This window comes from Pogona vitticeps, chromosome 3 (assembly GCF_051106095.1).
Source record: "Pogona vitticeps strain Pit_001003342236 chromosome 3, PviZW2.1, whole genome shotgun sequence".
Lineage (NCBI taxonomy): Eukaryota > Metazoa > Chordata > Lepidosauria > Squamata > Agamidae > Pogona > Pogona vitticeps.
In genome coordinates, this window is record NC_135785.1 from 245,510,609 (window position 1) to 245,535,210 (window position 24,602).

The window sequence follows — 24,602 nt, forward strand, 5'->3', positions numbered from 1 at the left end:
AGGCCAGAACCCTGAATGCAGTTTTTCAACAACTGTCACATTGAGACAAAGATAACTATTACAATAACCAGTGCAAAAACAAAAAACAAAACGAGAGCAACAAAAGAAGAAAAACAAGAGATCCCTTCCAGAAGATCCAAGAAATCAAAGGGAAATTTAAGCCTACATTAGGAATGCTGAAAGACCAACAGGGAAGCGCACTATCTGACCAAAATCAAATACTGTACTATAAAGAGAAGGTGGAAACAGTATACTGTACTGAAGATTGATACAGAAAACATATAAAGGTGACAGATTCTTTGAAGAATCACGGAATATACTACATGCATTACTTCTGCAAACTGGCCTTCTCAGTCACACTAGACGCTGTTCCAAGTCCTCCATACAGAGCATGATACTATAGTCTCTCGAGATTGAAGGATGCCTAATCTAATCTAATCTGATCTAATCTAATGATAACCTTATAAATTAACCACCTCTAAAAGCTCGTTAGCAGTCCTGCTCAGGTGTCTAGAGAAAGATACAGATATTTTGACTTTGCTTGGGGCATGCTAACAGGACAAATGATGTCTTATAACAGCATTCCATGCAATATTACATTTAATATAAATGTAATCACAAAATGAGTCAAAATGAACACATGTACTTCAAAATTCACCCATATGCCACTAGGTAGAAGTTCCACAGGCCTTAGCACATCCTGTTTGAATTAGACCATCTGCCTTGCAGTTGGTACAGTAAACAAAATAAAAAAGAACAACTTTCCCCATTTCTCCCTTTTCAGATAATTCCATTTCTTTTAGGCACACCTGAAGCCCTGCTCCATGCATAATGACAAGCACCAACTTCTGAACTGAGCTTAGCCACTTCAGTCCTGCCTTTTCCAATCTGGTACCCTCCAGATTTTTTTTACTACAACTCCCATCAGCCCTGACCATTTTTTTTACTCGACTGGCTGCAGCTGATGGGCGTATGTCCTTGGGAGATCCAGGATGACGACACTTCACTCAGTCAGCCTGGCCTACCTCGCAGGGGTAGCGTGAGGCAAAAAAAAAAGTGTGAGACGAGGGGCCACCTTGCGCTTGCGAGGAGGATAGGGACAGAATAAAGAAACAGTCCGTGCATGCGACAACTGAGCCTCAAGAAACCGTCCCTATCTTCTCTTCAGGAGTGTGTGTGTGGTTTGAAAAGAAAAAAAAAAGACCGCGCATCGCGACAGACAACACAAGGACCGTCTATGTGGGAGGGCGAGCAGAGGGCCGGAGGCGCGCGCGAGGACCGAGAAAGAGGGGGAGGGGCGGAGGCGGGGAGTCCAAAGAAGAAGCGGGAAAGCTGGAGCGGACCTGAAAGTGACCCACGCGGGGGGTTGTGGAACAGCTCTACGCACGCGCGCCCTTGCTCTCTCTTGGGGGCGCGTGCCGGCCGGCCGACTGGATTCTCGACACGGATTTACGCCACGGGGCGCGCGCCGCCGCCGCCGCCTCCTCCTCCTTCCCTCGGTTCCCCCATCCTGACCGTCGCGGCGGGCGGCTTCAATGGGCGCAGCAGCAAAAGCCACGCGGCGGCGGGGAAACGAAGAAGAAGAGGAGGAGGAGGAGGAGGAGGAGGAGGGGAAGGAACCGCTTTTACTTTTCTTTTTTTGCGCTCCGCCCCCCAACCGGAAGCGGAAAAGAGCTTGTTGACGTTCCTGTGAGCGGAAAGGGTTTTGGGCGGGCGTCGAGGCTGAGAGGAGGTTTTAGGCGCCTTTCTGGAGTCGCTCGGCGTGAGAGCGGTCGAGGGGTCGGTCGGTTGGGGGGGAGAAAGAATCGCCTTTTTTTGGGGAGGAGAGGGGGAAATCGCCGCCTGCGCTGCCTGCGACCCACTGGGGGGGATCAGCCCCCCCCTCACACCATGTTACTGCCCTCCGACGTGGCCCGCCTGGTCCTAGGTAAGCTTGTTCAGAGTTCCTCGGGGGTAAGGAGGGCTGCTGCCCAGATCGTCCCCCCCCCTTGTCTCTATTTTTCCCGCGATCTGTTTGTAACGAGGTCTTTGGAAAAGGTATCCCCGGACTGGATCGTCCTCCTGCATCGGATCCCAGATGAAAAAAGGTTGTGTCCAAATAAACTTGCCTTGCTGGGCTTAGGATCGGTCTCTCTCCACACCGAGGCACTTTCTGCTGTCTGCTTTAATCGCTTACTGCGCCAAGGCCTAAAGCATTAATTTTTAAGGAACAATTAAATTTCCCCTAATGGATGGAGAACCTAAAGACCGTTCATTTTTATGTCATAATTAAATGCACTGCTTACTTTAATTGAAAGACTGCCTTCCGAAGAGTGTACAGTATGTTTTTAGAAAACACCACAAATAATACAGCCATAGAAGTGGTTCCAAGCGTTCAGCCCACTACAGTTGCCACAGTTCTTGACCACTGCCAGGGCACAAAATCCTGGGCTGCTGGCCAGCATCTGGAAGCAGAAGTCCAAAACAGCTGGAGAGCTGAAGGTTGACAATAGCAGGCCTGCACAATCCCACCAAACTGCATGCAAGCAAACATTTCCTTTCCACACAAGGCACTGTCAAAGGTTCACACTTCTGTCAGTTACAGATAAAAAAGTATGCACCCCATAATTTTTGGCCATTATTGTGTGTGTTGTGCCATGTTCAGTCATATGATGAATGTGAAGAGAACATGGACTAGATAGAATTCAGCGTTATGGTACATATGATTTTCTTATGTCAGAGTATATTATGTATAATGTGTATATTTTTCATATATATACATTAAAAAGTATAATCTGGTGTGGTTTTTCCAATGGGATAGGCATGAAAATTGAGGAGAAGCAGTTTTGATCTCTCATGTGCATAGGCAGCAAATTAAGGAAAAGGTATTTTGAATGTATTTTTTGTTAGGGAGATACCAGTCATTTTTAAAATTAGTATATATAAAGTTAATATAAGTGTAATCACAAAATAAAGCTATGGTCTAAAGTAGAACAACAAAGTAGGTGGAGATTGGAGACATGAGGGTCAACATTCATAGATGTTCCTCATTTTGTAAGTAAGTGAATTATGGTGACCTCATAAATACCTTTACCTGTAGCTAGGCATACATTTCAGTATAACCTGCTTGTATCTGAGGCATTGTCTAAGGATTTATCTTTGTCACCCAACTGGTTATGTTTATAGAGGTACTGTATGGCAAGTGATAAAGGAGTAGGTATCAAAGAGTCAATTGAAACTAGAATTCATGTCACTGTAGCTGCTGCTTTACATTCCATACTTTTTTGAAGCTCCTTTTTGAAGCTTCCTTTTAAAGCTTCCTTTTGCTCTTGCCTTATTTTTTTTAAGCTCCTCTGTTTCTGGAGTCAGATTTTCAGCTTTGTTTTAAAAGTCTTTTTGGACTTTAAAATTGTTGTTTGAATGATTTCTAGCTGCATGTGCCTAGAAGTATAGACTTACATTTTGTTCTGTTTAGTAATGCTGATCGGACTGCTTTCTAGGGACAACATTCCATGCATCTTTCTTTCTTTCTTTCTTTCTTTCTTTCTTTCTTTCTTTCTTTCTTTCTTTCTTTCTTTCTTTCTTTTAAAAAAAATTATATAAGTCCCCTTCAACTGACATGGCAAACCAAATCTGGCAAAAATATTTTTCCTCCAAAATATTATACTGTAAGGTGTTTTTATTTGAGCTGTAAAAATTGTTACATATTTTGTTATTAAAGAAATGGATGCATGTTTAAATCGTAAGGCTTTATGCTTGGCTGCATTAGTATAATTGAGGCAGAATTTGGAAGCCTTAGTGAAAAAGTTAGCTTCTTCACATTTTAAGACATAATATGATGATCATTACTCATAAGTAATATATACTTTTTAGTAAAATGTTATCTACACATGACATTTAAATTGATTTTTAAATAAAAATCACTTTAAAAATTAAAAAAATTATCTCAGATGAACTTCCAACAAAGCACTTAAAGTTTATCACATTAGTGTTCATCTCATTTGTGTTTTATTCTTGGGAGTAATGACATTGCCCTTTGTTACTTTTTGGGAGGCAGGCGAGTATTTATTTAAAATACTTTTTCCCCAAGGTGGCTTATGTCATTAAAAAACAATAGTTATTTATTTATTTAAACAATTTTCATCCCACCTTTCTATTTAAAAGGACTCAACGTGGCTTATATAATTAAGACAATATAAAAGCCAACAATAGTGAATATACAAATACAGTACAGTACTGTACTAAAAAGTATCAAACAAAAAGCATAAGGAATGTCAAAACAGCAAGGAACATCAGTCCATTTAAAAAACTCCACTCAGACATCCAGTCACTCAGGGAAACCTTGTCTGAAGAGAGAGGTCTATGTCTGATTGCGGAAACACTGCAAAGGTGGAGCCAGCCTGGCCTCTTGTGGGAGAGAGTCTGGGAGCAACAGAGAAAGCCTTGTGAAGTTAGCAGGACTGAGAGAAAGGTCTCTCCTGATGATCTTAACAACTCTGTTTTCAACATGTTTCTGAATTCATGGCCTGCATCACTTCTGAGCACCAATGAGATCTGTTCTGTTTGTGATAAGCTGTGTATATTGTACTGTTGCTTTGATTTTCCCCTGATGCATATGCATATACAAAGCAGGAAAATTTATTGTCTGTTGCAGGATATTTGCAACAAGAAAAGCTATTAGCAACCTGCAGAGCATTTATATTGGAAAGTTCAGATTTGAAAGAATATGCAGAGCACTACACTGGGGAAGGATTTGTTCCAGCTTGTTTATTGGTGAGTATGCATTTGTGCGGTGTAGTAGACAGAATGATGAACTAGGACTCGTAAGACTTGGGCTCAAATCCCCACTTGGCCATGGAGATTTGCTGGGGTGTTTGTGTAGAACAAACTGCTTTTTACATATCCCAGTGGCCTTGGAAGCCCTATTGGAGTCCATATAAATCAATTCTGACTTGATGTCACACAACTTACTATACATTTGTGAGATAAGGGCTATCCATAGATAGAAGCCCCTGGCTCATATTTTTTCCTGAGTTGGTCCAATATGCTTCATATTTGAATTTAAAATGAATTGAAGTGTCATACTCCCCCTAGTCCTTACTGCATTGTGTCTGTTTGCGCACCCATTAAAATGGGTGATTTTGTGGTCCAAATGCCTCATTTACTGTAACCATTATGTTTGTCATATGCCATACTTCTGATTATAGTATTGCTGGACATTTAATGCTGTTCTTTTTTTTATTTAGTCTCTGTTTGGAAAAAACTTGAACACCATACTCAATGAGTATATAGCGATGAAATCAAAAGGTAAGCATGGTGGAAAGATTTAGGACATGCAAATCATATATATTATTACTAACATCTGGCTATTTGAACATGAGAGGGTGTATTGATTGTGTTATTTTACTTTTACTTACAGTGGTGCCTCGCTAGACAGTTATCTCGCATGACAGTTTTTTCGCTAGACATTGGCTTTTTGTGATTGCTATAGCGATTCGCAAAACAGTGATTCCTATGGGGAATTTCACTGGACAGTGTTTGGTCGCTGCTTCGCAAACCAATTTTCGCTAGACAACGATTTTGACAGCTCCCTCCGTGCTCGGAAAAAGGGTGTTTTCGGGACCTAAGCTTCGCAAGATAGCTATTTAAACAGCTGATTGGCGGTTCGCAAAGTGGCTTTCCTATGGCTGATCTTCGCTAGACAATGACGATTCTTCCCCATTGGAACGCATTAAACAGGTTTCGATGCATTCCAATGGGGAAATGCTTTTCGCTAGACGATGATTTCGCTAAACAGCTATTTCAGTGGAACAGATTATCATCATCTAGCAAGGCACCACTGTAATTACAATACTGTAATATTAACTTTATTAATAGAATTCAGTTGTCAATCTTTGTGTTACCCAGCTGATCAGTGCTTATTGCAATAATTATTTGCAATAATTCAAAACATTCCATAAAATAAGAATCAAACAACATAAATAGGGGCATATGTAGATTTCTGCAATGTGTTTTGTGCACTAATTGCTTATAGGACTAAACAGGCCACATCTGGTACAAAATAGGTTGAATTGAAATCCACTGAATTTGTTTTGAAGCAAAAGCTAAGCAAAGCGTGCTGCTTATATACCGCCCCATAGCGCTTCAAGCACTCTCTGTGCGGTTTACAAGTTAATTATGCAGGCTACACATTGCCCCCCAACCCCAGCAAGCAGAGTACTCATTTTACCAACCTTGGAAGGCTGAATCAACCTTGAACCGGCTACCTGGGATTGAACCCCGGGTCTTGAGCACAGTTTTGCCTGCAATGCAGCAGTTTAACCACTGTGCCACGAGGCTCTTGAAGGAAGTGTGTTAGTTGATAGTTGAGCAGAGACCTTGCAGTCAAAATCATTTTCAAAATTTTATCCAAGTTTTGGGTCTGATTTCATGTGTTTTCTTTTAAAGAGGCAACAAACGATGTTCCAGCAATGATGTCATCTTTATGGAAAAAGTTGGACTACACTCTTTCCCAAATCAGGTAAAGCAGAAATAGCCCATATTTCCGATGAGTTCTGTCTACATTTATCGTCTAGTTGTGTAGGGGGTTATGTTCCTGCCGTGTGAAATTGTGGTGAAGTATTTGATGTCATGAAGATTTCCATTTTTTGGCTACAGTTCCCAGGATCCTCCAGCCTGCCTGGCTACTGGCAATGCTGACCAGTGAATTCTGGGAATTGCATTTCCAAAAGATATTTTTAAGGTGTTTGTTTCCTGAATGGTCCTAACTTACCTGGTTTTGTAAGTCTCAAGTGGAAAGTTTTATGAAATCGGGATGATCAAGTGGAGCATTTTTGGAGGAATGCCTTCCCCTGTGTGCGGTGCTGATGATTACAATTTCAGTTCCATTTGCAAGATTAAAATTTTAACTGCAGCCTTTGTTTTTGCATCCTTCTCCTGAAACATGAGCGTATGAAAATAAAATCTTGAAGACTTAAACTCTAGTTTTGGTGATAAAATAGTCAAACCTGTTTGTCATGTGCAACAGATATAACATCAATGGCAAAATTGCAGATTGCTATTTATCTTTAAATGTACTCTTTCTGCACTTACAGTGTATGGTATCCTAATTTGTATTGGCAATTTCATTTCTACAGGAGCATGCAGAATTCTTGCGGATTTGTTGCTCATCAGCGGAGTATGTATCAAAAGCAATCTGTGCTATGTTGTCTGATTTTACCTGTCAAAAGCCTTGTTGAAACCATATTTACTTGAAAGTCATTACAGTGGTGCCTCGCTTAACGATTTCCTTGTTAAATGATGAAACTGCTATACGATGACTCTTTTGGGATCGCAAAACAATGTTTTAATAGGCAAAATCCGCTTTGCGACAATCGGTTCCCTGCTTCGGGAACCAATTCTTCACATTACCACGTTTTAAAAACAGCTGATCAGCGGCTTCAAAATGGCTGCCCGCTGTGTAAAATGGCTCCCCGCTGTGTTTTTGGACGGATTCCTCGCTATACAGGCACCGAAAATGGCCGCCCCTATGGAGGATCTTCGCTGGACGGTGAGTTTTTCAGCCCATTGGAACGCATTCAACGGGTTTTCAGTGCGTTTCAATGGGATTTTTTATTTCGCTTAACGAGGATTTCACTCTTCAGCGATTTCGCTGGAACGGATTATCCTCGTTAAGCGAGGCACCACTGTAGTTGCTTTTAAGTACACTTAAATTTTCATTCTTAATATGGTGTAAGATCTTCCCAAAACAGTTATATTGCAGCTGCTTAATGCTGAATTATGTAATATGAATGGAATCAGAACCTATTTATAGGACAGGGCTGGTATTCTAGAACAGGACTGAACATTCTCGATCTCCAGATACTATGATTAGCCCCATCCATCATGGTCAGCAGCAAATGGTTATGAAAGTTGTAGTCCAAAACATCTGGAGGGTCAGTGCTAAGCCACTAATGTTTGAGCAGTACATGTAGAGGTACAGATTTCTTCATGTGATTTCTTTGAGGATAACATGAATTTTCATCAAATTAAAAATCCCACTGGCTTTTCATATCACCACCACCATCAAGCAGATTAATAAGTTAAACTTGCCACAGTAAATTGTAAGAAACTCATCCTTACCTGGAAGTCACCAAGATACTATCCTACTTCTGCATATTTGAAGGGGTCTTCAATGTCTGTGATCCTGAGTGTAGTGCCTTTCTACCTTTCTAACATTAATACTTTTGAGTCTATCGGTGTTCTAATCAGCAACTGGCTATTAGTTAATTAATCAAACATAAAATCTGTTCCACAACAAATCTGTAAAGGTGAAGGAACAGTTGGTTGGGTTTCAACTTCCCAAGATACAGCTTTAGAAACATGACTATCTGTTAAAATGAACTCTTAACCTATTTTGTTTTTCATTTTCTTATACCAGGTCGCACAAGGAGTGCAATTGCAGATATGAAAAAGCAGAAATGTCTTCAGCAGCCTGCGTCTTCAAATTTAGGGACATCCTCTGCACTCCATCAGCCAGTTCCACTGAATTCTACTCCAATGACCGCTGCACAAGTTATTCTGAAACCAATAATGACTCCAAGTCCAGCTCAGAAAAGATCAAAATCATCATTGGCACATCACGGCCAAGTTCAGGAAAAAGTCATTAATGGTAAGTTTATGCTCATGCTCTTAAGAATTCTACTTGACTGTGGTTGAATTACAGCCGTGTGTGTGGCTATGCTGCCCTCACTGTGAACATGAGAGATGGTGTTCTTCCATGATACAGTGAGACATTGCCATTATGTTAGCCATTGGTTTAAAAAAGGGTTCTAAAAATGTAATTTTTTCCAAGATATATATTTTAATATTCAACAAGAAGAATCACTTGCTTCTTTGTTTTCAAGCAGGAGATTCTCTCAGCCTGATTTCCTCGCTCCAAGAACAGAAGCTGCAATCAAGTGTAATGTCTCCTGGGAAAAGGAAAAGGTAAATCTTGTGTCTCAACTAACTTGTTTATAATTTCTGCATATCCTGAATATTTGGAATTAAGAAGCTTCATTAGTACATAATCTATAGAGTCTGTAGTCTACAGGTAGAGGACATAAAATCCATGTGAAAAAGAAAGTACACTCTCTTTGAATTCTATGGTTTCGCGTATCAGAACATAATAAAAATCATCTGGTCCTTGGCAGGTCTGAAAATTAGGTAAATACAACCTCATGAACAACAAAATAGGACATATTATACCGTGTCTGGAGCTAGTCTCAGGAGGTGCTGTGGGGCTCTTTTGATGGCCTATATGCTGGCCTGTGGAGTTCTTCAGGATTCTATTTAAGGTATACTTGAAACCATTGCGAGAGGTCTAGATTTCGGTGCCAACAATGTGCTGATGATGCCCAACTCTGTCTCCACCTAAATTTGAGGAAGCAACTTGAGTTCTAAACCATTGTCTGCAGTCAATAGTGGATGATGGAGGTGAACAAGTTGAAGCTTAATCAGTACAAGACAGAGGTGCTTCTGGTCACTAAAAGAGCAGACTAGAGAATGGGGATTTTGGTTTTGTTGGATGGAGTTATACTCGCCCTAAAAACTCATCTTTGCAACTTAGATGTGTTCCTGGTCTCAACCCTGAGCCTACACGCTTAGGTCTTAATGATAGCCAGGAGTGCATTTGCACCATTAGAGCTACTGTACCACTTGTACGTATTCCTGGAGATATCTGACCTGGCTACAGTGATATGTGCTTTACATACATCCCAGTTGGATTACTGTAATGTATTCTGGGTGAAGGTGCCTTTATAGAGTAATTCAGAAAATTCAGCTGATCCAGTGCAGTCAGACTGCTGACCAGGGCCAGTAATGGGAACCATATTCCTTTCCTACTAGTTCTTTCCTGAACACAGTTCAGGTGTTGGTTATGACTTCTAGAGCCCTATACAACTATCTGAAAGATGCATTCCTCAGTATCATCTTGCTAGATGCCCTTCTCATGGTTCCATTATCTTCAGAGGTCCAAACAGCGGAGGCTTGAGAGAGGGCCTTCTCTGTGGCTGCTCCAGGCTCTGAAACTCTTTGATGAAAGAGGCCGACGTTGCCTTTATGTTCCTGTCCTTTTTGCTAGAAGGCCAAGATCTTTTTATTGAAATAGACTTTCAGCAATTAACAGACTTCTAACATTGTTTAGCTGGATTTTAGCTGATTCTCTGGATTAGGTAAGATATCATTAGAATTTTAACTAGCACGTTTTGAAGTGCTCTACTTTTAACTCTACTTTTAATATTTGTAGCTACTTGTATGTTCATTCTGTTATTTTTAACTATATTTTAAGCTGCCTTTTCCTCCAGTTCTGGGTAGAATATAAATGCATATAAGAAAGAAAATAACTAAAGAAGCAAATGCCATAATGGATGTGGATCTCAGTTAAGATCAAAGATTCCACTGAAAAATACAATAGCAAGCTGGCGTGGGTGCTGTGGCATGAGCCATGAATGTCTTGGTGTGAGTAAGTTTATATTTTTTTCCATTTATCTGAAATATTGCAGTGACTCCCAGAAGAAAAAAAATCTTGTACTAGCTGGTCCACAATCATCTGACTGTGGCTTACAGGATTCTCTGGCAGTAGAAGAAGGAAGTCCACCAATGGAGGAAGAAAGCGAGCAGCTAGAACTTATTCAGAGTGACCTTCCTGTAAGCTTAATTTAAAAAAAAAAAAACTCCATGATGTTTTTCTCCTCTTCTTGCACCCCTTAACTTTTTGTTTTAACTGTTCCACTTTTGCATAGAGCTGTAAAGCATAAACTGTATAAAGTAATCAGTTTTTAAAAACACTTGTCCAAAGTTAGCCCTATTTTTTGTGCAGTTTCTAATGAAAGCTTGATGCACAGAGCATCAAATGTTAAAGTCTTGAAAGTTTGGCCATAAGGCTATTGTCAGCATAGAGTTAGCGTGTCAAACATGAGAGAAGAATGTAACTAAACATTGTGATTCAGAACCTTGCAGTTTTAGTTTATCATCTGTTACCATTTTGCTGCATAGTTATTAAATACGGAATTTAGGGCATCTCCTTTAGGGGGTTTTGGTGAGTGAGAATATTCTCGGAGTTAAAAGAGTGGAAAAATTAGTGGCATGTAGGAAGAAGTTAAGTTTATGATATGGCTGACTAAATGTTCAAGTTACAAATAAGAATTCTGCTGTCTAGGATTTGGGGGGAATGACTGAGTGCTGGTAGTATTAATATTTTCTTAGCACTTATGGAAACATAACCTTGGGTCAATTTGACATCCTTTTCTAGCAAATGATTATTGAAAATGCCAGAGAGAAGATTCTGAGCAACAAATGTCTTCAGGAGAAACTAGCTGAAAACATTAACAAATTCTTGGGCAGGTAAACTTCTTTTACTTTAACCTATTATAGGTCTCCAGATTATTTCTGAGATATAATAAACATTTGTATTGTGCTTTCCCAGTGATGGCAGTATTTCTCAGTCAGCAAAGCAAGCAGAGAGCGGCCCGGCAATACAAGAGTCTTCAATTGACGAATTCCTTGATCTTCAAGTAAGCTTCTAAGAGAAATGTTAAAGGCAGCGTGTAAATGATAGTTTGATCCTCTTTGGAAGGAAAATCAGGACAGAACTCCCATTTTCAAACAGCCTTTGAAGGGGTTCTACATAGACCAAATGTGATAAATACCGGTATGTCCAGAAAATATGTATAGAATTTCTTTGAAATCATCTGGAACTGAAATAACCTTGCCATAGTAGTCCATGCCCTGGTGACTTATCAGTTAGACTACTGCAGTGCAATCTACATGAGGCTACTCTTAAAGATAAACATGGATGGTGCAGCAAATGCAGTATGCAACAGCTAGATTGTTAACAGGAACATTTCAGAATCTACATGACACTTGTTTTGAAGGATTTGGCACTGGCTGCCAATCCTCTTCTGTTCAGAGTTCAAGGTCTTGAATTGCTTGGGACCTGGATATTAGAGCAAGTACCTCTCCTGCCCAATCACTAAGATCTCCTGGGGAGGCCCTCCTCTATCTCCCATCAGTGAAAACAGCTTGTTATGCGGAGACACGGAGAGGCCTTTTTCTGCCACAGTACCCCAATTGTGGAATGCCCTCCCCTTGGAGGCTCAGTTGGTGCCAACATTGGCATAATTTTGCCATCAAGTCAAAACATATTTATTAAAGCAGTGGTTTCCAACGTTGGGTTCCCAGATGTTCTTGGTCTTCATGTCACAGAAATCCTGGCCAACACAGCTATTGGTGACAGATTTTGGGAGCAGTAGTCTAAGAATATCTGGGTAGCCTTATCTCACTGCCTTTGAGATAAGGATCGTGTCCTGCCCAGTTTTTAGTGCTCTGTTTCTATTGTTTGATTTTAAATTGTATTGAATATCTTTTAAATTGTGTTATACATTTTTGTGACCTGCCCTGAGATCCTAGGATATAGAGTGGCATATATTTTTTTTAATGAGTAAATAAATAATGTGCAATGAGTAGTTAGAATTGGCTCCAGTATTTGTAAAATGGATGGTGTCACTTCTGCTATTGTGGTAAGACTGATTGTTTTTCAAACTCTTCGTGATTTTTGCATGATGATGTGCTGCACGCATTTTTCAGTGAAATGTTGCTTTTTGAAAAAAATCTAAGGCTTTCAACTAATTTTTTATTGTTTTTGCACACACATACTTAGCAGGGTGAAATTCACATGACTGAAGAAGCCATACAGGAGATTCTGGAGCAAACAGAGTCAGACCCTGCATTTCAAGGGCTCTTTGATATATTTGATTTTGGTATGTATTACTCCTTGCTTTGGATACCATGATTTTAATGACAGCCCTATGCCTATTTACCTGGGAGTAAGCCCGATTAAATGCATTGAAACTTAATTCTGAATAGACATGCAGAAGAGTAGATTATAACAGAGAATTATGCTTAAATATTGGCTACCTTAAAATCCCATTTTTTAGAAGGAACTTGTAATAAAATGTTCACCCAAACATAGGCTACATTCTTTGCATTTAAATCAGCTGATCAGTTTAATTAGCCTCTGATCCGCTATTTTCTGCAAAAACTACCAGTTTTTAAAATGGATAATTTAATCAAGATGAAACATTGATTATTTTTGCCCTGCTGTTGACTTTCTGAAATGGCTTTATGATTGATTTTAATTAAGATAAGAAAAGTATCAAAGAAACCATTTTCAGGTGACACTGAACATAGTCCCTTTGGACCTCCATTCTGTGTAATATTTACATCTTTTACCAAATTTGAGTATCATGAAACCACGTTGCCAAAATATGGTTTTTTTTAAATAGGTAAAACCAAATGTAGTAAAAATGCTTCTCATGGTATTTCCACACATGGTGGCGGAGTTGAAAGTGGAATTTTGGTGTCTGAAGAAAATCTGGAAGCACTTGAAAGCTATATCACAACAACAAAACTTGGTAAGCATCTCCTACTAGATTTTCTAGAGTCTGCTTTCTTTGATATTTGCAGGTATTCTTTTGTTTTACAGCTGAGCATTCTAGATGGTTTTACTCCCACTTGCGTAAATTACTAGATGGACTGCAAGTCTCTTTGGAAAGCAAGGAGACCTTTATATGGGCACATTGTAATGGCTACATTTTATAGAAATGTACAACAGAAAAGAGAAAAACGGGTCTTGTTGCATCTGTTGGATAATATATGTGTTCTAACACAGGATTTTGTAAATTATAGCTCAATTTGTGAGTCCTGTTGAAATAGATGGGACATCTGGATAAACACACTTAGAGTCAAGTGTGAAGTTTCATGAGAGCTGCATAGAAGCTCGGGTTTTCAGGAAACATCCATCTTTTAAAAATGCAAGATTTGTCATTTTTTATATAGTCTCGTGATAACTTCTGTTAGATATTTGACAATGAGTAACCATTCCTCCTCACTGCTGTGCATAAAATAGCTCACAAAATGACTGCCACTACAATGTGAATGTTAAATGCTTGTATGCTCATGACAAAACAGCAGCCCCAAAGAAGAATTTGGAATGGTGTGAATTAGCTGTCTTTATACTCCTCTGGGCTGAATCTAATGGAATGCTGGAGATCTGCACAAATTTTTCTTCCCTTTCTTCTTCTGCTCTTCTGAAACTAAAAGCTGTTTCCAGCCGGGGTTTGCAGCTGTTCCCTGAGGGCTTTGGGGTGCAGTCCTGTTCAAGGTGTGTACTTAGATTTCTGATTCAGACTTAGTCATAATAGACTCACTGAAACCAGTGGGGCTTCAGTTAGTCACAGTTAACTTCTCATGAATTTCAATGAATCTGGTCTTAAGGGTACAGTAACTAACTTTGGACGCTGCCCACAGTGTTTTGTCATGTGAGTACTTTCTTATCACTTTATGAGCCCCTCTGCAATTCCAGTTTTGGAATAACAGTGAGATAAAGATACACAGTAAGGTAAAGGTTCCCCTTGACATTTAGTCCAGTCATGTCCGACTCTAGGGGGCAGTGCTCATCCCCATTTCCAAGCCATCGAGCCAGCGTTTGTCCGTAGACATTTTCCGTGGTCATATGGCCAGCGCAACTAGACACGGAACACCGTTACCTTCCCACCAATTTACTCACATTTTTACATGCTTTCGAACTGGTAAGTTGGCAGGAGCTGGGACAAGCGGCGGGAGCTCATTCCGTCATGTGGATTTGATCTTACGACTGCTGGTCTTCCGACCTTGCAACACAGAGGCTTCTGCGGTTTAATCCGCAGTGCCACCACATCCCTATTAGATACACAGTAGACCCCACATATTTGCCTATGTTATGGATTCCAGCCCCAGGAGGTAAGCAGAGTGACTTTTATTACACTATGCAATTGTAAATTGAATTCAAATGGCCTGACATCTAAGCCTTTACATATGTGCATCCCCCCCCAAAGGATTCCTATGTTAAAATTAAGCACCAAATCCAAACATATATTCCTTTTGTTCCTTGGATAGCCCGTATCAGTTGGATTGCATCACTTCCTTAGGACTGGACAGGAAAATTCTGGTTGGAATTAAGAGGGAAAAGTATGGCCTTCTCTTAAATCCTGTGTTTGTGCTTTGACATAAAAACCAGTGTTTCCAAGAACACTGACATTTTCACTACAGAAAAACACAACTTCCTTTTTTTAATTGTTATTGGAAGAGAGTCTTTAATCTAGATGACAAAGTATTTTAAATCTTCCATTAAATTGGAACACAAGAAAGAAAAACTGAGACTTGTACCTTTTGATAAATTAGTGAAATGTTTACTGTCTTGCACAAACACTGCCACGACAATCCTGAATGTGCCATAAAAAACAAATTTGATTCAAAAGTCTATTTGATCAAATGGTGGACTACTTTGAAATGTGTCAATTTTGAAATTCTGTTGTTCTTTTGTAGGTGATAATTCCCAAGGATGCTTGTCGTACACAGAAGACCATTCAAAAGAAGCATGTGTCCCGAAGCCAGGTTGCAGTGGCAGTGATCTTACCTTGGAGGAACATCTGAAGATGCAAACAGTAGTCGTTGGGGAATTTCCCGTGGGCTCTAAATTAAGAGGGGAAAGTAATTCCGTTGAAAGAGACACTGCTGAACACACAAATACTTTTGAATCTGAGCCAAATCAGGTCTCTGGCTCACAGTTCAGTGGACACAGCATAGGATCTTACAACCAACAAGGAGCAGCATCAACAATCTGTAGATCAGAAAAAGACCTACCATGTCAGGATTCTCAAAATTTAGCTGATCTGCAGTATGATCCTTTAGGTGTTCCACAGACATCACAATCTGGTAGTGCTGAGTGTTACCCACTGCCAAATAGTATACTATCTGAGAAAACCAGTGCAAAATTGCTAACTCCTCTAAGACTTGATCACACTGAAGTGGTCAGTGGGGCAGACATGGTGAGCTCTAACCATTCTCCACAATCGGATAAAGATCTGGGACCAGGTAAAGAACAGTCACCTGTGTTTCCCACACTTGGCCAGCAAAACGTCCATAGTCCTCCTCTCTCTCCTTGTCAAGGACAGGACAAATTTGCGTCAGATTCTGCCATAATACTTGTGAATGGATCCACACCAAATGCAATAGAGCTGCAGCTTGAAGTAGCAGATACCTCCAATAGTGTTCATTCCGACAATCAGTCTGTGCACCCAGAACAATGTTCAGAAGGCCATAAACAGAAATCTGAGGTCTCGGTGATCACACAGATGGAAATACAAGAGCCATCATCTTCTACAAAAACAGATGCTGACTGTGTGTTTCCGGCTTCTGACAGTGAGGGGAATACAGAGCCACCTACTGAAAGCAGCTGCACCGCCACTATGGTATGTCATTCTCCTTCCCCACCAGAGCCAGTGGGGGAGTTAAGTCCGGGGAACAAAGTTGCTGCTAGCATTTCATCGAGCAGTCATGCCACAAGTGAAGACCCCTCTAGCATAGTTTCCCTAAAAATCATTATCAGTGATGACCCATTCATTTCAACAGACACAGAACTGAACAATGCTGTGTCCAGCATCACTGGAGACAATTTGCCAACTATAATACTGTCTTCTCCAGCTAAATCACCAGTCAAAATAGAAGGATCATCCAGTTGCACAACTTCAGAAGAAGTTGAGAGGACTGGGGATACAGCTTCAGTAGAACAGAATCTTCTTGTCCTCAGACCTCAAGACTCTGTTGTGAGTACACTCAATGTACAGAATGAGGACTGCACTGTTTTTTCTATTTCTGGAGCAACAAATGTTGCCAAGGATGGGGGATTTATACAGCTAATGCCAGGTACAAGTACATCTTTTAACAGCACCAACAGTGTCTATATTGCCACCTGTGTAACGGAACCAACAGCTCTGAGTACAAGTGCTACACCACCAAATTTGGTTGTGTTGCCTGGAAGTTCAACATCTCTTGCATCACAGATGCCAACAGCACAGCAGTTACGGACTCCACCTAGAACAAACAACTTGTTTGCCTTGAATTCACCAGTGTCTCCAAACTTCTCACAGGGTAACTATTGCTTTACAACCCCAACTGATTGATGTTTGAGTTGCCTCAATAATATTTTGTTGTCGTATTTAAATAAGCTCACATTAAAACCTTAAATCTTCACTTGAGGGTAGTTTATTGTAATGTATTATGATAGGCAGAAACTGTAAGAACACAAAAGATAATAAGCAAAGCAAGCAAAGCGTGCTGCTTATATACCGCCCCATAGCGCTTCAAGCACTCTCTGGGCAGTTTACAAGTTAATTATGCAGGCTACACATTGCCCCCCCCCCCAGCGAGCTGGGTACTCATTTTATCGACCTCAGAAGGATAGAAGGCTGAGTCAACCTTGAACCGGCTACCTGGGATTGAACCCCAGGTTGTGAGCACAGTTTTGGCTGCAGTAAAGCAGTTTATAATGACTTCTTATGGGCCAAAATTACAGTAGAAGGTTTGTATCACTTATATCTAATATTGGTTCCTTTGATTATGTACCAGTTTAGCCCTACAGAAGCAGTACTTGTGATAAATGGGAAATTATCATTTGGAGAGCAAATTGGCTTGATAGTCAAGCATACCTTGTATGGGGGTACCTACACATACGGGCCACTCCAGGAATACTCAGTGAGATGTGTGTGTAGGTAAGCACACAAAACAAGAACACTATTCAATAAATGTACCCCATTAGATTAAGGTGTTTACAAACTTTGTGATTGCTGACAACCTATGCTGATAAGAACAAAACTTCAAGCTGAAATATGGCTAAGAACTCTACGTAAATTTCTGTTTATAGCTTTTGAGATAATCTGAAAGCATCACAAAAGTTCATATTTTAAGCCAGGGTAGGGAAATTTTGATCTTTCAGATGTCTTTGAGCACAACTTCCATAATTCCTTAATTATGCTGGATGGTGGGTTTTTTTGAGTTGAGGTTTGAAACACGGGAAGAGACAAAATCTTCCCCTTTCACCCTTTAGTCTGCAGGACCTGACCACGAGGTATTTGATGAGACAGAAAGTAAAACCAGAGAAGCCCCTCCCTGGAACTGAACTCACCAGGGAGGTCTGTTTTTCCCTGAGAACTGTAGCACAAGCGTTTCTGCATTTTCTTCGACATAAGGACAGTTCCACATGCATCTCTGCTTGTCTTTGAGAGGTTCCCTCGGTATATATATACCGTATTTTTCGCACCATAAGACGCACTTTTTTCCCACAAAACAGGAGGGTGGAAAGTCTGTGCGTCTTATGGAGCGAAGGAAACAGATTATATTTTCCTGTTTTCTTCTAAAAAATTGGTGCGTCTTATGGAAAGATGCGTCTTATGGAGCGAAAAATACGGTATTTTTTGCTTACTATCCAAATTGCAGTCAAAACCCAGTAGTTCTACTCAAGTACAACATGAGTCAGACATGGATTCCTCCACATGAATGTTCCTAAGACAAACAGGTCTACTTTGTGTGGAAGTACTTCATGACAGCTGAGCCATCCCTTGGAGAATGACGCAGTTCTCCTACCAAAGCCAGCAGGTCTACCCTTACAAGCTACAGAGGATGCAGACTACCTGGGAAGTATCTACTGTATATGCAGACTTGAGCTCTTTAGGGGAAGAGTAGTAATCAGATACATTGTAGTAATCAGATACAAGCAGTGAAGAACAGCATACTATGTAGGAAACAAGTGAATAGTAAATTCCCTAATCTTGAGACAACATAGATAGAAATTCTGAGACTTTTTTGCATTAACATTCTGTTGCTCACCCAGGTCTATTCACTTTTAGGTTCTGCAATTATAATTGCATCTCCGGTACAGCCTGTGTTGCAGGGCATGGTGGGAATGATTCCAGTATCTATCATGGGACAAAGTGGAAATACATTCTCAGATCCGTCACGGCAGGTAAAATGCTACCATTGAATCACCGTAATGTTCATGAGCTTAGAAACCTTAACTAAAAAAACTTTCATCCTTTTTTTTCCGTTTTACTTTCCCAAGGTCCTGCACATGCCATTACAGCCATCTTTAGGCAGCGGAGGCATTCCTAAATTACCTCTCCCTCCCAAATCACAGAGGATCCCAAGAAATAAGTCAAGTGCAGGTAAAGTGGTGATGTGTTGAGGGAATATTTAGATGCTTTGTCCCTGAATTATATTCTTCCATGCAGATACTTTCATAACTCTATATCTTGAAACTATTGTAACTATTTTTACTGAAGCAAAAATAATACTTCAGTAACCTTCCATATGAAACTACATAGAAAACATTTCTTCAGATGCTTCAAGTTGAAAAGAGGATGTATAATTTTTTTATTTTAATAGTTTGTTTCTCACATTGATTCAGGAAAGCTGATGCCAAATGGATCAGAGCCTGTGAATCGTCCTATTTCTCGAGTACAAAGGTTAGTTAAGACAAGTTTCAGGGTATATAACTTTTATGAGTTATTAGCATCCTTGGCTAGACACTTAACTTGGAGAAATGAATGAACCAGTTGATACGAGGGGATGCTGATGAGTATTGAGCCTTTCCCAGAAAAAATTGAGCTAGGAAGCTATAAATTGCAGGGTGTGTTGACCAATTGTCTGTATTCAATGGTGCAAAAATCAACTACCTATGATTTTAACTTATCTTTAATGTTCAGATCCAAAGTGAACATGGCAGCACCTCCAGAAAAGTTCAGTCCGGAAGAGCATAGGACCGTAATCAAGTTCCTGTTTCTCCAAAGCAGATCCATGATGAAATGTCACAAACTATGGGTGACAGTGGCCCTTCATATGCAACAGTTAAATGCTGGGTTGTCAATTTTAACACTGACCATTTCAGTGTTGAATGTGAGAAACCCAGTGGAAGGCCTGTTTCTGTCTCTGTGCCTGCAAATGTGAAAACCATCCATGACATTATCATGGAGGACCGCTGAATATCAGCCAAAAGTATTGCTATATATCTGAGAATATCACGTGAGAGAGTTGGTGCCATTATCCACAACAACTTGGAAATGAGAAAGCTGGCAGCAAAGTGGATCCCCAAACTTTTGACAACCGAACAAAAAAGGAAACGTGTGGAGTCATTGATGGCTGTTTTGGAACATTTTACAAGAAATGAGTCAGATTTCCTGGGCAAACTGGTAACTGGTGATGAGATATGGATCTACTGTTATGATCCTGAGACAAAGGAACAATCTAAGGAATGGAGGCACAGTGGTTCCCCCAGACCAAAGAAGTTTTGAGTGCAAAGGTTGATGCAGAAGCAAATGGCAACAGTTTTTGGGATAAGAAGGGAATTCTTGCTGGTGGACTACCTCCAACAGGGTTCAACCAATCAATGCAAAATATTACTGTGCTTTATTGATGAAGTTCAGGCAAAACATCAAGGAAAAACGTCGAGGAAAGTTCTCCAAAGGTGTCATCCTGTTGCATGACAACGGCTCGCCACACACTGCAAGTGAAACAATGGCAAATCTGACCACCTTAGGCTTTCAAGTGATGCCCCATCCACCCTATTCTCCCGACCTGGCTCCTTCTAACTATTATCTGTTCCCCAAATTCAAAAAACACCTAAAGGGACAAAGATTTGGGAGTGTTCTGGAAGCAACTAATGCTGCAAATGAGTGGTTACACCAGCAGTCGGAAGAATTTTATTTGCAGGGACTTAAGAAGGTGCAGGACAGATGTCACAAGTGCACTGACTTCCTGGGGGAATATATAGAATAGTGTGGCAGTTACAGCTTCCTAGTTCATTTTTTTCTGGGAAAGCCTCAGTACTTATCAGCATTCCCTCGTACATAAGCAAAAATGAAATAATGTCATGATTGGGTTGCCAAATACAACTTGCCTTGTTTTCTCTTTCAGAATTGGAAGCGTAGACAAGAACGCCAGTGGAGATGTGAAAAAGAAACCTGACACCCTTGCCATTGATGCCACTAGCTCCAGTCCCAAACAGAGCGAGAGCCACAGACGAGTGCTTTGCTTTGACAACACCCTTAGTACTCCAATAGGAGGCACGCAAGCATCGCATAAAGAAAAGAATGAAAGCCCTTCAGTCCCAGGAAATTCTTCCAATACTGTGTTTTCACCTACTAAAGTTCAGTCCAGCAAGAGGGAACGCGAGAGGACTTTGCCCAGGATTCTATGTAAGCCTGATATTACTAACAGAAACTTGGCTATGAAGGAGGCCCAACTGGAGAGGAAGAATTTAGGTCCAGGACTGGCATCAGATGTGTTAAGAAAGCAGACTGCAAATAAAGAGAATGAACTCGAAAGGGGTCTTGACAAAAGCCCCAAAAATCAGGAGGTGGCCACCTTATCTAGTGGCCAACAAAATAGCATTCTTCACAATGAGAAGAACAGCTCCTCAGCTCAAGAGCTAACTAAAAAACAAGGGCTCCAGTCAAACACAAACAGCAAAAATGCGGGAGTCATGCCTGCCAAGGAATCCAAAAAAGACCAAACAAAATCTCCCAACCAAGCCCATTCGTTGACAAGTCCATTGACTAAGCAAGCTGTGGAAATGCTGCATGACATTCAGAGGCACAGCCCTAGTAGTAAACTCCCTGAATGTGGGGATTTGCCAGTACCTCGTACACCTTCAGGAACAGGTGACCGACACTCAGAGGATACCTTTGATGTAATGAGGACACCAACGTGCCGGCGCTACAGTGAAGAGAACGCAACCCCGAGAATCATGGTCCCTCCGGCTACTCCTGACATGCCAGCGTGCAGTCCAGCGAGTGAAACAGGCAGTGAAAACAGCGTTAGCATGGCTGCCCACACTTTGATGATACTTTCCCGGGCTGCTATTGCAAGGACTAGTACAGCCACTCCTCTGAAAGACAACACACAACAGTTTAAGCCTTTAAGAAGTGCGGCCAAAAAAAGGAAGCAGGATGATTTGGTTGAATGTGAAAGGAATTCCCGTACAGCCAGTAAGAAAGATCTTCAGAATTTTACAATGCCGATAAAAAAGAAAAAAGTGAAGGTAAGTAGATGTCCTTGGTTCCTAAACGTTATATGACATTGTTTCTGAATCACTGCAACAACAGCCATTAATTCCAGTACACGGCTAATTCCAAGAATAGAGAAGGAAGGTCACTTCCCAGGGTCTTTTGCAATATGACCAGCAAGTGTTTTGTCTAAAACACAGGATGACTAAAAATTTGAAAATCTGTCTCTGTTCTGTACACAAATCATCTCCTTTCCATCTGCTGATGCAAGAGTCGGAACTCTTTGGAGATTCCTATGCCTGGAGCTAGTTGCAATATTTTGTTAGGTACCTGTTTTGCACAACCAAGTCATGAAATAGGCACCTCATCAAATAGCACCACAGCTTCTGCAAAGCTTGTTGTACACATGGAAATCCCCAGCAGGATTCAAGCCAGTGTCCATGGGTGACACCATTCTTTCATAGCAGTCTTTTGTGTTTTCAGTGAAGGGGTCCCACATGCTCTGCCTAGTCTGATCTTGTCCAGTTCAAACAAGTGTTGTTCAAACAAGTCCAGTTCTGCAAGCTATCTTGCAGACAAAGAAGAAGAAAAAAGTACCTATCACTGCTTTTATATTTATCTAGTGCAGATGAAAGAGACTATAGATTCCAAGGCACAGTCCTAACCAGTGAAGATGGCTGAGGTCTGGCTGAGGTCTCTTGCTAAGTCAGCCGAGTCTGTGCTGAATTCAACTTCTCTTAGCCTAGAGATGTTGGAAATTACTTAGAACTATCTTCAGTTTAGTCTCCCTTTGCACTGGCATAGGAGGCTGAAGAGAGTTTGGATCTTGCATAAATCAGTTCCTTCCTTGCTCCATGACTTTTTTTGGCTTCTCTGCTTTCTGATCTCAGGCAGCTGCGCCAGCAGATCTGAGCTCCATCAGCAAAATAGCTTCTGCACATTCCAGATCCAGTATAGTCAGCCTATTTTTGATCTCAGATTGCTGTTTTATAACTTACATGATATAGCTTTTTATAGCGATTGAAGGTTTGGTATATTTCCCAATTGACCATTTAGGTCCTGTGCATCCTGTGTTGTTGACTGCATAAAATTGGATTAGAAGAGATGGATTAAATGCAGCACGCTTTTAATAAGAGTGCAAGACCATTGGTACAGTAAATAATAAAATATTACAATTCAGTACTGTTCTTTCACAAGTTATTTCTTGGCGGAGGGTGAGAATGAAGGTGGGTTTTAATACACTGAATTTGTTTTGTTATGGTCATTGTAATCCTTGTAAATCTCTCAAAAATGATGGCTAAACCGCACTGAGATAAGTGAACAAAGCAGTGCAATACTTGAGCCACCAGACTGCAGCTTTCTGTGCTTGCAAGAGATCTTGGTAATTGTGTTTCTCAAATATCAGTCTCCTGTATTAAATGGTGGATGACTTTTGAAATGGTAGAATGTTTGAAAAGACATTTGCATTGTGGCATGAAGCAGTCTGCTTCTGAAAAGGGAAATGTCAAACGTTCTGTTGGATGTGACTTGGACAACACATAACTGGGTGGTTTTTTGGGGGTTTTTTTTACAAATAAATTATTTTGTGCAACTAGAGTCTTGTACAGCAATGGGATTTTAGGCATTTACATTTTGTTTTGTTTTTCAGCAGAAGAAGCTACCAATTGCTTTTCCTGCTGGCATGGATGTGGATAAGTTCTTGTTATCTTTGCATTATGACGAATAAATAGGAATGTATATTCGAAACTAAGTACTCTGTAGCAAGTACCAAGCGGAAGAGAGAAGAACAGAAGATTAAGTGGCATACTCAGTACACTGAAATTCATCTTCATGTGAGAAACGTCACACTGGTTCTGGAGAAAAGTTAGTGGATCTAATTTTGAGAGAGCACTTAATTGGCCCTATACCGAATTTGCACAATTGTATTTCATTGGATGATGTAAATATTGTACAGAGTTGGAAGTTGTAAACAAAAAGATACTTTTATTAATACTAGTTGTTGGCTGTTTTCTGCCAAAATGTGCATATTAACTGTTCAGACCTCTTTTTCATACTGTCAAACACCCAATAATCCTAAATACACCAAGAAGTAAGTTCCATTGTAAAGTACAGCTTGCATTCAAATGATTGTGCTTGGAATGACATAGGGCAGGAGGATTCTGACCAAGCTTTAGAAAGTTCGCTTTATTGAAGAGATAAGGCTTAATTATTGGCTTAAGTCTTAAAGGGATAGCTAGTTTTCTTCTAAATATGGCTGCCCTGTTCATTTTGTATGTAGGATTTTTCTACATTCAATCCTGCTTGTCTTTCCCAAATTGCAAGTTTGTCACAATAAAGGGTTTTCAACTTTTAGAAAGTAACACCAGGAATCTAAAGAGATGGTTTATTTTTCTTTTTACTGTACTTTTAAAATGCACATGTAAATATCACTTCCCTAAGTTTGTGTATTTTTTAAATTGTTACTAAAGTTGGTCCTGTTAGTGGCAGTGTTCATCTTTTACTTAACGACTCAAATGGTTTGGCATGTTTAAAGAAAAATGAAGAGTATTGCTTATTCTTTAAGGATGAGGGAAAAGCTCTTAATATAAAGGCAGAGATTAAGGCTAAAGTCAGACCTCAGAAAGCAAGGAAATTCAAGCCACAGGCCTTTCCCATCTTGACTCAAAACACTGCACATAGATGTACTCTTTCTACTTACCCCCAAGCAAACAAGAGGAACTATCATTT

The 24,602-nt window shown here is 40.3% G+C and overlaps 2 protein-coding genes across 6 annotated transcripts in view; one reads left to right on the top strand and one right to left on the bottom strand.

Annotated features, from left to right (window-relative positions):
* Positions 1–1,482, bottom strand: part of ATM (ATM serine/threonine kinase) — a 75,646-nt gene extending 74,164 nt beyond the window's left edge. For both annotated transcript variants that reach the window (XM_072993656.2, XM_020803139.3), the window contains exon 1: positions 1,344–1,482. The gene's annotated coding sequence lies outside the window, so the exon portion shown is untranslated. The remainder of the gene's footprint in view (positions 1–1,343) is intronic.
* Positions 1,459–24,355, top strand: NPAT (nuclear protein, coactivator of histone transcription). Of its 4 annotated transcripts, none has more exons than XM_072993657.2 (18): positions 1,459–1,927; positions 4,634–4,752; positions 5,226–5,286; positions 6,427–6,499; positions 7,116–7,156; positions 8,399–8,629; positions 8,865–8,946; positions 10,503–10,647; positions 11,252–11,343; positions 11,426–11,513; positions 12,659–12,758; positions 13,284–13,412; positions 15,364–16,968; positions 18,723–18,838; positions 18,935–19,037; positions 19,280–19,337; positions 20,785–21,910; positions 23,524–24,355. In XM_072993657.2, exons 1-18 carry the CDS (start codon positions 1,891–1,893, stop codon positions 23,599–23,601), a joined length of 4,284 nt encoding a protein of 1,427 aa, XP_072849758.2. In that variant the 5' UTR covers positions 1,459–1,890; the 3' UTR covers positions 23,602–24,355. The 4 variants fall into 4 exon arrangements, with proteins under 4 accessions (XP_072849758.2, XP_072849759.2, XP_072849760.2 ...); XM_072993658.2 differs by having other exon boundaries at positions 1,718–1,927; positions 12,662–12,758; XM_072993659.2 differs by having other exon boundaries at positions 1,722–1,927; positions 23,527–24,355.
* The last annotated feature ends 247 nt before the right edge of the window (positions 24,356–24,602 follow it).